Here is a 12,500-nt window from a genome sequence, read left to right as displayed (position 1 = left end):
TACCAGCAGACAGGATGTCTCAGCTATTCTCTACTATTCTCTACCAGCAGACAGGATGTCTCAGCTATTCTCTACTATTCTCTACCAGCAGACAGGATGTCTCTACTATTCTCTACCAGCAGACAGGATGTCTCAGCTATTCTATACTATTCTCTACCAGCAGACAGGATGTCTCAGCTATTCTCTACTATTCTCTACCAGCAGACAGGATGTCTCAGCTATTCTCTACCAGCAGACAGGATGTCTCAGCTATTCTCTACTATTCTCTACCAGCAGACAGGATGTCTCAGCTATTCTCTACTATTCTCTACCAGTAGACAGGATGTCTCAGCTATTCTCTACCAGCAGACAGGATGTCTCAGCTATTCTCTACCAGCAGACAGGATGTCTCAGCTATTCTCTACTATTCTCTACCAGTAGACAGGATGTCTCAGCTATTCTCTACTATTCTCTACCAGTAGACAGGACGTCTCAGCTATTCTCTACCAGTAGACAGGATGTCTCAGCTATTCTCTACTATTCTCTACCAGCAGACAGGACGTCTCAGCTATTCTCTACCAGTAGACAGGATGTCTCAGCTATTCTCTACTATTCTCTACCAGCAGACAGGATGTCTCAGCTATTCTCTACTATTCTCTACCAGTAGACAGGATGTCTCAGCTATTCTCTACTATTCTCTACCAGCAGACAGGACGTCTCAGCTATTCTCTACTATTCTCTACCAGTAGACAGGACGTCTCAGCTATTCTCTACCAGTAGACAGGATGTCTCAGCTATTCTCTACTATTCTCTACCAGTAGACAGGACGTCTCAGCTATTCTCTACCAGTAGACAGGATGTCTCAGCTATTCTCTACTATTCTCTACCAGCAGACAGGACGTCTCAGCTATTCTCTACCAGCAGACAGGACGTCTCAGCTATTCTCTACCAGCAGACAGGATGTCTCAGCTATTCTCTACTATTCTCTACCAGCAGACAGGACGTCTCAGCTATTCTCTACCAGCAGACAGGACGTCTCAGCTATTCTCTACCAGCAGACAGGACGTCTCAGCTATTCTCTACTATTCTCTACCAGCAGACAGGATGTCTCAGCTATTCTCTACTATTCTCTACCAGTAGACAGGACGTCTCAGCTATTCTCTACCAATAGACAGGATGTCTCAGCTATTCTCTACTATTCTCTACCAGCAGACAGGACGTCTCAGCTATTCTCTACCAGCAGACAGGACGTCTCAGCTATTCTCTACCAGCAGACAGGACGTCTCAGCTATTCTCTACTATTCTCTACCAGCAGACAGGATGTCTCAGCTATTCTCTACTATTCTCTACCAGTAGACAGGATGTCTCAGCTATTCTCTACCAGTAGACAGGATGTCTCTACTATTCTCTACCAGTAGACAGGATGTCTCTACTATTCTCTACCAGCAGACAGGATGTCTCAGCTATTCTCTACTATTCTCTACCAGCAGACAGGATGTCTCAGCTATTCTCTACTATTCTCTACCAGCAGACAGGATGTCTCAGCTATTCTCTACTATTCTCTACCAGTAGACAGGATGTCTCAGCTATTCTCTACTATTCTCTACCAGCAGACAGGATGTCTCAGCTATTCTCTACCAGCAGACAGGATGTCTCAGCTATTCTCTACTATTCTCTACCAGTAGACAGGATGTCTCAGTTATTCTCTACTATTCTCTACCAGTAGACAGGATGTCTCAGCTATTCTCTACTATTCTCTACCAGCAGACAGGATGTCTCAGCTATTCTCTACTATTCTCTACCAGTAGACAGGACGTCTCAGCTATTCTCTACTATTCTCTACCAGCAGACAGGACGTCTCAGCTATTCTCTACCAGCAGACAGGATGTCTCAGCTATTCTCTACTATTCTCTACCAGCAGACAGGATGTCTCAGCTATTCTCTACCAGCAGACAGGATGTCTCAGCTATTCTCTACTATTCTCTACCAGCAGACAGGATGTCTCAGCTATTCTCTACTATTCTCTACCAGCAGACAGGATGTCTCAGCTATTCTCTACTATTCTCTACCAGCAGACAGGATGTCTCAGCTATTCTCTACCAGCAGACAGGATGTCTCAGCTATTCTCTACTATTCTCTACCAGCAGACAGGACGTCTCAGCTATTCTCTACTATTCTCTACCAGCAGACAGGACGTCTCAGCTATTCTCTACCAGTAGACAGGACGTCTCAGCTATTCTCTACTATTCTCTACCAGCAGACAGGATGTCTCAGCTATTCTCTACTATTCTCTACCAGCAGACAGGATGTCTCAGCTATTCTCTACTATTCTCTACCAGCAGACAGGACGTCTCAGCTATTCTCTACCAGCAGACAGGATGTCTCAGCTATTCTCTACTATTCTCTACCAGCAGACAGGATGTCTCAGCTATTCTCTACTATTCTCTACCAGCAGACAGGATGTCTCAGCTATTCTCTACTATTCTCTACCAGCAGACAGGACGTCTCAGCTATTCTCTACCAGCAGACAGGATGTCTCTACTATTCTCTACTATTCTCTACCAGCAGACAGGACGTCTCAGCTATTCTCTACCAGCAGACAGGATGTCTCTACTATTCTCTACTATTCTCTACCAGCAGACAGGACGTCTCAGCTATTCTCTACCAGCAGACAGGACGTCTCAGCTATTCTCTACCAGCAGACAGGACGTCTCAGCTATTCTCTACCAGCAGACAGGATGTCTCAGCTATTCTCTACCAGCAGACAGGATGTCTCTACTATTCTCTACTATTCTCTACCAGCAGACAGGACGTCTCAGCTATTCTCTACCAGCAGACAGGATGTCTCAGCTATTCTCTACCAGCAGACAGGATGTCTCAGCTATTCTCTACTATTCTCTACCAGCAGACAGGACGTCTCAGCTATTCTCTACTATTCTCTACCAGTAGACAGGATGTCTCAGCTATTCTCTACCAGCAGACAGGATGTCTCAGCTATTCTCTACCAGCAGACAGGATGTCTCAGCTATTCTCTACTATTCTCTACCAGCAGACAGGACGTCTCAGCTATTCTCTACTATTCTCTACCAGTAGACAGGATGTCTCAGCTATTCTCTACCAGTAGACAGGATGTCTCTACTATTCTCTACCAGTAGACAGGATGTCTCAGCTATTCTCTACCAGTAGACAGGATGTCTCTACTATTCTCTACCAGTAGACAGGATGTCTCTACTATTCTCTACCAGCAGACAGGATGTCTCAGCTATTCTCTACTATTCTCTACCAGTAGACAGGATGTCTCAGCTATTCTCTACTATTCTCTACCAGCAGACAGGACGTCTCAGCTATTCTCTACTATTCTCTACCAGTAGACAGGATGTCTCAGCTATTCTCTACTATTCTCTACCAGCAGACAGGATGTCTCAGCTATTCTCTACTATTCTCTACCAGTAGACAGGATGTCTCAGCTATTCTCTACCAGTAGACAGGATGTCTCTACTATTCTCTACCAGCAGACAGGATGTCTCAGCTATTCTCTACTATTCTCTACCAACAGACAGGATGTCTCAGCTATTCTCTACTATTCTCTACCAGTAGACAGGATGTCTCAGCTATTCTCTACTATTCTCTACCAGCAGACAGGATGTCTCAGCTATTCTCTACCAGTAGACAGGATGTCTCTACTATTCTCTACCAGCAGACAGGATGTCTCAGCTATTCTCTACTATTCTCTACCAGTAGACAGGATGTCTCAGCTATTCTCTACTATTCTCTACCAACAGACAGGATGTCTCAGCTATTCTCTACTATTCTCTACCAGTAGACAGGATGTCTCAGCTATTCTCTACCAGCAGACAGGATGTCTCAGCTATTCTCTACTATTCTCTACCAGCAGACAGGATGTCTCAGCTATTCTCTACTATTCTCTACCAGCAGACAGGATGTCTCAGCTATTCTCTACTATTCTCTACCAGCAGACAGGATGTCTCAGCTATTCTCTACCAGCAGACAGGATGTCTCAGCTATTCTCTACTATTCTCTACCAGCAGACAGGATGTCTCAGCTATTCTCTACTATTCTCTACCAGCAGACAGGATGTCTCAGCTATTCTCTACCAGCAGACAGGATGTCTCAGCTATTCTCTACCAGCAGACAGGATGTCTCAGCTATTCTCTACCAGCAGACAGGATGTCTCAGCTATTCTCTACCAGTAGACAGGATGTCTCAGCTATTCTCTACTATTCTCTACCAGTAGACAGGATGTCTCAGCTATTCTCTACCAGTAGACAGGATGTCTCAGCTATTCTCTACTATTCTCTACCAGTAGACAGGATGTCTCAGCTATTCTCTACTATTCTCTACCAGTAGACAGGATGTCTCAGCTATTCTCTACTATTCTCTACCAGCAGACAGGATGTCTCAGCTATTCTCTACTATTCTCTACCAGCAGACAGGATGTCTCAGCTATTCTCTACTATTCTCTACCAGCAGACAGGATGTCTCAGCTATTCTCTACTATTCTCTACCAGTAGACAGGATGTCTCAGCTATTCTCTACTATTCTCTACCAGCAGACAGGATGTCTCAGCTATTCTCTACTATTCTCTACCAGCAGACAGGATGTCTCAGCTATTCTCTACTATTCTCTACCAGCAGACAGGATGTCTCAGCTATTCTCTACCAGCAGACAGGATGTCTCAGCTATTCTCTACTATTCTCTACCAGCAGACAGGATGTCTCAGCTATTCTCTACTATTCTCTACCAGCAGACAGGACGTCTCAGCTATTCTCTACTATTCTCTACCAGTAGACAGGACGTCTCAGCTATTCTCTACTATTCTCTACCAGCAGACAGGATGTCTCAGCTATTCTCTACCAGCAGACAGGATGTGTCAGCTATTCTCTACTATTCTCTACCAGTAGACAGGATGTCTCAGCTATTCTCTACCAGCAGACAGGATGTCTCAGCTATTCTCTACCAGCAGACAGGATGTCTCAGCTATTCTCTACTATTCTCTACCAGCAGACAGGATGTCTCAGCTATTCTCTACTATTCTCTACCAACAGACAGGATGTCTCAGCTATTCTCTACTATTCTCTACCAGCAGACAGGACGTCTCAGCTATTCTCTACTATTCTCTACCAGCAGACAGGATGTCTCAGCTATTCTCTACTATTCTCTACCAGCAGACAGGATGTCTCAGCTATTCTCTACTATTCTCTACCAGTAGACAGGATGTCTCAGCTATTCTCTACCAGCAGACAGGATGTCTCAGCTATTCTCTACTATTCTCTACCAGCAGACAGGATGTCTCAGCTATTCTCTACTATTCTCTACCAGTAGACAGGATGTCTCAGCTATTCTCTACCAGCAGACAGGATGTCTTTATTTGGTCCTGTTGTGCTCCTATTCTCTACCAGTAGACAGGATGTCTTTATTTGGTCATGATGTGCTCCTATTCTCTACCAGTAGACAGGATGTCTTTATTTGGTCATGATGTGCTCCTATTCTCTACCAGTAGACAGGATGTCTTTATTTGGTCATGATGTGCTCCTATTCTCTACCAGTAGACAGGATGTCTTTATTTGGTCATGATGTGCTCCTATTCTCTACCAGTAGACAGGATGTCTTTATTTGGTCATGATGTGCTCCTATTCTCTACCAGTAGACAGGATGTCTTTATTTGGTCATGATGTGCTCCTATTCTCTACCAGTAGACAGGATGTCTCAGCTATTCTCTACCAGTAGACAGGATGTCTTTATTTGGTCCTGATGTCTCAGCTATTCTCTACCAGTAGACAGGATGTCTTTATTTGGTCATGATGTGATCCTATTCTCTACCAGTAGACAGGATGTCTTTATTTGGTCATGATGTGCTCCTATTCTCTACCAGTAGACAGGATGTCTCAGTTATTCTCTACTATTCTCTACCAGTAGACAGGATGTCTCAGCTATTCTCTACTATTCTCTACCAGCAGACAGGACGTCTCAGCTATTCTCTACCAGTAGACAGGATGTCTCAGCTATTCTCTACCAGTAGACAGGATGTCTCAGCTATTCTCTACCAGTAGACAGGATGTCTCAGCTATTCTCTACTATTCTCTACCAGTAGACAGGATGTCTCAGCTATTCTCTACTATTCTCTACCAGTAGACAGGATGTCTCAGCTATTCTCTACTATTCTCTACCAGCAGACAGGATGTCTCAGCTATTCTCTACTATTCTCTACCAGCAGACAGGACGTCTCAGCTATTCTCTACTATTCTCTACCAGTAGACAGGACGTCTCAGCTATTCTCTACTATTCTCTACCAGTAGACAGGATGTCTCAGTTATTCTCTACTATTCTCTACCAGTAGACAGGATGTCTCAGCTATTCTCTACTATTCTCTACCAGCAGACAGGATGTCTCAGCTATTCTCTACTATTCTCTACCAGTAGACAGGATGTCTCAGCTATTCTCTACTATTCTCTACCAGCAGACAGGATGTCTCAGCTATTCTCTACCAGCAGACAGGATGTCTCAGCTATTCTCTACTATTCTCTACCAGTAGACAGGATGTCTCAGCTATTCTCTACTATTCTCTACCAGTAGACAGGATGTCTCAGCTATTCTCTACTATTCTCTACCAGTAGACAGGATGTCTCAGCTATTCTCTACTATTCTCTACCAGCAGACAGGATGTCTCAGCTATTCTCTACCAGCAGACAGGATGTCTCAGCTATTCTCTACCAGCAGACAGGATGTCTCAGCTATTCTCTACTATTCTCTACCAGTAGACAGGATGTCTCAGCTATTCTCTACTATTCTCTACCAGTAGACAGGATGTCTCAGCTATTCTCTACTATTCTCTACCAGTAGACAGGATGTCTCAGCTATTCTCTACTATTCTCTACCAGTAGACAGGATGTCTCAGCTATTCTCTACCAGCAGACAGGATGTCTCAGCTATTCTCTACTATTCTCTACCAGTAGACAGGATGTCTCAGCTATTCTCTACTATTCTCTACCAGTAGACAGGATGTCTCAGCTATTCTCTACTATTCTCTACCAGCAGACAGGATGTCTCAGCTATTCTCTACTATTCTCTACCAGCAGACAGGATTCAGCTATTCTCTACTATTCTCTACCAGCAGACAGGATGTCTCAGCTATTCTCTACTATTCTCTACCAGCAGACAGGATGTCTCAGCTATTCTCTACTATTCTCTACCAGTAGACAGGACGTCTCAGCTATTCTCTACCAGTAGACAGGATGTCTCAGCTATTCTCTACTATTCTCTACCAGCAGACAGGATGTCTCTACTATTCTCTACCAGCAGACAGGATGTCTCAGCTATTCTCTACTATTCTCTACCAGCAGACAGGATGTCTCAGCTATTCTCTACTATTCTCTACCAGTAGACAGGATGTCTCAGCTATTCTCTACCAGCAGACAGGATGTCTCAGCTATTCTCTACTATTCTCTACCAGCAGACAGGATGTCTCAGCTATTCTCTACCAGTAGACAGGATGTCTCAGCTATTCTCTACCAGTAGACAGGATGTCTCAGCTATTCTCTACCAGCAGACAGGATGTCTCAGCTATTCTCTACTATTCTCTACCAGCAGACAGGATGTCTCAGCTATTCTCTACCAGCAGACAGGATGTCTCAGCTATTCTCTACTATTCTCTACCAGTAGACAGGATGTCTCAGCTATTCTCTACTATTCTCTACCAGCAGACAGGACGTCTCAGCTATTCTCTACTATTCTCTACCAGCAGACAGGATGTCTCAGCTATTCTCTACTATTCTCTACCAGCAGACAGGATGTCTCAGCTATTCTCTACTATTCTCTACCAGCAGACAGGATGTCTCAGCTATTCTCTACTATTCTCTACCAGTAGACAGGATGTCTCAGCTATTCTCTACCAGCAGACAGGATGTCTCAGCTATTCTCTACCAGCAGACAGGATGTCTCAGCTATTCTCTACCAGTAGACAGGATGTCTCAGCTATTCTCTACTATTCTCTACCAGTAGACAGGATGTCTCAGCTATTCTCTACTATTCTCTACCAGCAGACAGGATGTCTCTACTATTCTCTACCAGCAGACAGGATGTCTCAGCTATTCTATACTATTCTCTACCAGCAGACAGGATGTCTCAGCTATTCTCTACCAGTAGACAGGATGTCTCAGCTATTCTCTACCAGCAGACAGGATGTCTCAGCTATTCTCTACTATTCTCTACCAGCAGACAGGATGTCTCAGCTATTCTCTACTATTCTCTACCAGCAGACAGGATGTCTCAGCTATTCTCTACCAGTAGACAGGATGTCTTTATTTGGTCATGATGTGATCCTATTCTCTACCAGTAGACAGGATGTCTTTATTTGGTCATGATGTGCTCCTATTCTCTACCAGTAGACAGGATGTCTTTATTTGGTCATGATGTGCTCCTATTCTCTACCAGTAGACAGGATGTCTTTATTTGGTCATGATTACTGCTTCCCTTTTCTAAAACATCACAAAAAATAGACTCCAGTAAGTGTTCATTCAGAGGAATAGACATGTGTGAGTTTGTGTGTGTGTGTGTGGGGGGGGGGGGTAGTGTGTGAGTGTGTGTGGGGGGGGGGGGGGGTAGTGTGTGAGTGTGTGGGGTGGCGGGGGCTAAAACAGTGTGTGAGTGTGTGTAGGTGAGTGTGTGTGTGTGGGGGGGGGGGGTAGTGTGTGAGTGTGTGTGTGTGTGTGTGGGGTGGCGGGGGGGTAGTGTGTGAGTGTGTGTAGGTGAGTGTGTGTGTGTGGGGGGGGTAGTGTGTGAGTGTGTGGGGTGGCGGGGGGGGGGGTGTGTGTGTGTGTGTGTGTGTGTGGGGGGGGGGTAGTGTGTGTCATCCTGCTATTATCTGTGTGATGGATCATTTCTCTCTCTGTCAGTCTGTGGTTCCCCAGGCTAAAACAACCTTTGCACAGAGAAACACGTGTGTGTGTGTGTGTGTGTGTGTGTGTGTGTGTGTGTGTGTGTGTGTGTGTGTGTGTGTGTGTGTGTGTGTGTGTGTGTGTGTGTGTGTGTGTGTGGTGTGTGTGATGGGGAAGGGTTACTGGAGGGAGGCCATGATGTGATGATGTGATGTTACACACGGTTTCTGTGTACTGGAGGAAATACTGTTTAATCATACCAATATAATGAAACCACCAAAGTAGAATTTCTGCCAATGTGTGGATGTAAGTAATATTAACTATAAAGTGGAGTGAAACTCAACCCTTTTCTATCGCCCTCTCTGTCTCTCTCTCTCCCTCTCTCCCTCCCTCTCTCCCTCTCTCTCTCCTTCTCTCTCTCTCTCTCTCTCTCTCTCTCTCTCTCTCTCTCTCTCTCTCTCTCTGTCTCTCTCTGTCTCTCTGTCTTTCTCTGTCTCTCTCCTCTCTCCCCCCCTCTCTCTCTCTCTCTCTCTCTGTCTCTCTGTCTCTCTCTCTCTCTGTCTCTCTCTCTCTCTCTCTGTCTCTCTCTCTCCAGGTATATGAAGAATGTAACATGGGAAGGTAGAGACTTGTCGTTTACAGAAGATGGTTACCAGCAGAACCCCAAGCTGGTCGTCATCGTTCTCAATAAGGAACGAGAATGGGAGAAGGTAAAACAACCCGTGTGTGTGTGTGTGTGTGTGTGTGTGTGTGTTTACTAAATATGTATTTAAAATGTATGGAGAGTCAGGGGCAACTCCAACACTCAGACATCCTTTACTAAATATGCACTTGTGTTTAGTGAGTACGCCAGATCAGAGGCAGGAGGTCCATTTTCCTGTCATGCGCACAATTCAAAATGTAACGAGTATTTTTGGGGAGTCAGGTAAAAAGTACATCATTTTCTTCATGAATGTAGTGAAGTAAAAGTTGTTAAAAAATATAAATAGTAAAGTACAGTAATTGCTGGGGTCCTAATCTGAGTCTGCATCTAGTGGGATTACTTTACAGAGTATCTCATCTAGTGGGATTACCTTACAGAGTATCTCATCTAGTGGGATTACTTTACAGAGTATCTCATCTAGTGGGATTACTTCACAGAGTATCTCATCTAGTGGGATTACTTTACAGAGTATATAATCTTTCTAGTGGGATTACTTTACAGAGTATATCATCTTTCTAGTGGGATTACTTTACAGAGTATATCATCTTTCTAGTGGGATTACTTTACAGAGTATCTCATCTTTCTAGTGGGATTACTTTACAGAGTATCTCATCTAGTGGGAAGCGTTGAGTATTTTGGTTGGACGGGAGGAGTAATTGGAGGAGTAATTGGAGGAGTTGGACAACGGGGAGAATTGATCTGCTGTGGTCTGGCAGGAAACAATCGATAGAATGAATAGAGGAGATAATAGGAGAGGAGAGGAGGGGAGGAGAGAGGAGGGGAGGAGAGAGGAGGGGAGGAGAGAGGAGGGAGGGGATGAGAGGAAGGGAGTGGGGAGAGAGTGGAGGGGAGAAGAGAGGAGAGGGGAGGTGTGTGTGTGTGTGTCAGTGTGTGTGTGTGTCCGTGTGTCCGTGTGTGTGTCCATGTGTGTGTCCGTGTGTCCGTGTGTGTGTGTGTGTGTGTGTGTGTGTAGTCCCAGTACAAACTAATGGGTTTGAAACAGCAGCACCTGGCTCAGTCATTATTAAATGGCTGAGATCCATCTCCATATTTCTCTCTATAACTGGACTACATTACTACTGTACTCATACTGTGGAGAGGAGAGGAGAGGAGAGGAGAGGAGAGAAGAGGAGAGGAGGGGAGAGGAGGGGAGGGGGAGAGGAGAGGGAGGGGAGGGAGAGGAGAGGATAGGAGAGGAGAGGGAGGAGGGGAGGGGGAGGAGGAGAGAGGAGAGGAGAGGAGAGGAGAGGGAGGAGAGGAGAGGAGAGGAGGGAGGAGAGGGAGAGGAGAGGGAGGAGGGGAGGGGAGGAGAGGGAGAGGAGAGGAGGGGAGAGGAGGGAGAGGAGAGAGAGAGGGGGAGAGGAGATGAGGGGAGGGGAGAGGAGAGGGGAGAGGAGATGAGAGAGGAGAGGGGAGGAGAGGAGAGGGGAGGAGAGGAGAGGAGAGGGAGAGGAGAGGGAGGAGAGGAGGAGGAGAGGAGAGGGAGGGGAGGAGGAGAGGAGGGGAGGGGAGAGGAGAGGAGGGAGGGGAGAGGGAGGAGGGGAGAGGGAGGGGAGAGGAGGGAGAGGGGGAGAGGAGGGGAGAGGGAGGAGAGCAGGGGAGGGGGAGAGGAGAGGAGAGGGAGGGAGAGGAGAGGAGGGGATGAGAGGAGAGGAGGGGAGGGGGAGGGGAGAGGAGAGGAGGAGGGAGGGAGGAGGGGAGGGGAGAGGGAGAGGAGAGGAGAGGAGGGGAGGGGGGGGAGGAGGAGAGGGGAGAGGAGGAGGGGATGAGAGGAGAGAGGAGGGGAGAGGAGAGGAGAGGAGAGAGGAGGGGAGAGGAGAGGAGAGGAGTGGAAAGGAGAGGAGGGGAGGGGAGAGGAGATGAGAGGAGGGGAGGGGAGAGGAGATGAGAGGAGGGGAGGGGAGAGGAGCGGAGAGAGGAGGGGATGAGAGGAGGGGAGAGGAGACGGGATGATAGGAGAGGAGAGGAGAGGAGAGAGTAGAGGAGGGGAGAGGAGAGGGGATGATAGGATAGGAGAGGAGAGGAGAGAGGAGGAGATGAGAGGAGAGGAGGGGAGAGGAGAGGAGAGAGTAGAGGAGGGGATAGGAGAGGAGAGGAGAGAGGAGGAGATGAGAGGAGAGGAGGGAGAGGAGGGGAGGAGAGGAGGAGGGGAGGAGGGGGAGGGGAGAGGAGAGGAGAGGGAAAGGAGGGGAGAGGAGAGGGAGAGGAGAGGAGGGGAGAGGAGAGGGAGAGGGAGGAGAGGGAGGGGGATGAGAGGAGGGGAGAGGAGGGAGGGGGAGAGGGGAGAGGAGGGAGAGAGGAGGGAGAGGGAGGGGGGAGAGGGGAGAGGGGGGGAGGGGAGGGGAGAGGAGGGGAGAGGGAGAGGGGAGAGGAGGAGGGAGAGGAGGGGATGAGAGGGAGAGGGAGGGGAGGGGAGGGGAGAGGAGAGGGAGAGCAGGGGGGGGGAGAGGAGGAGAGGAGAGGGAGAGGAGGGGAGAGGAGGAGGGGATGAGAGGAGAGGGGAGGGGAGGGGAGAGGAGAGGGAGGAGAGGGAGGGGGAGGGGAGAGGAGGGGAGGAGAGGGAGGAGGAGAGGAGAGGGGAGAGGAGAGGAGAGGAGGGAGGAGAGGAGAGGGAGGGAGAGGAGGAGGGGGGGAGAGGAGAGGAGAGGAGGGGAGGAGGGGATGAGAGGAGGGAGAGGAGGGGAGGAGGGGAGAGAGGAGAGGAGAGGGAGGGGAGGGAGGAGAGGAGAGGAGAGGAGAGGGGTGGAGGGGGAGGGGGGGAGGAGAGGAGAGGAGGGGGAGAGGAGAGGAGGGGGGGAGGGAGAGGAGGGGAGGGGATGAGAGGAGGGGAGGGGAGGGAGAGGGGGAGAGGAGAGGAGGGTAGAGGAGGGGAGGGGAGGGGGGAGGGGAGAGGGGAGAGGAGAGATGAGGGGATGAGAGGAGAG

At 47.9% G+C, this 12,500-nt stretch overlaps 1 protein-coding gene across 1 annotated transcript in view; it reads left to right on the top strand.

The window, feature by feature from the left end:
- Positions 1-12,500, top strand: part of LOC135538428 (glutamate receptor ionotropic, NMDA 2A-like) — a gene marked incomplete at its 3' end in the record, with an annotated part of 194,428 nt that overhangs the window by 142,878 nt on the left and 39,050 nt on the right. The window contains exon 17 of the mRNA XM_064964325.1: positions 9,469-9,583. Coding sequence (XP_064820397.1) covers positions 9,469-9,583 — 115 coding nt within the window. The remainder of the gene's footprint in view (positions 1-9,468; positions 9,584-12,500) is intronic.

Source organism: Oncorhynchus masou, unplaced genomic scaffold (assembly GCF_036934945.1).
Source record: "Oncorhynchus masou masou isolate Uvic2021 unplaced genomic scaffold, UVic_Omas_1.1 unplaced_scaffold_964, whole genome shotgun sequence".
NCBI lineage: Eukaryota > Metazoa > Chordata > Actinopteri > Salmoniformes > Salmonidae > Oncorhynchus > Oncorhynchus masou.
This window is presented reverse-complemented; position numbering and strand designations above follow the sequence as displayed.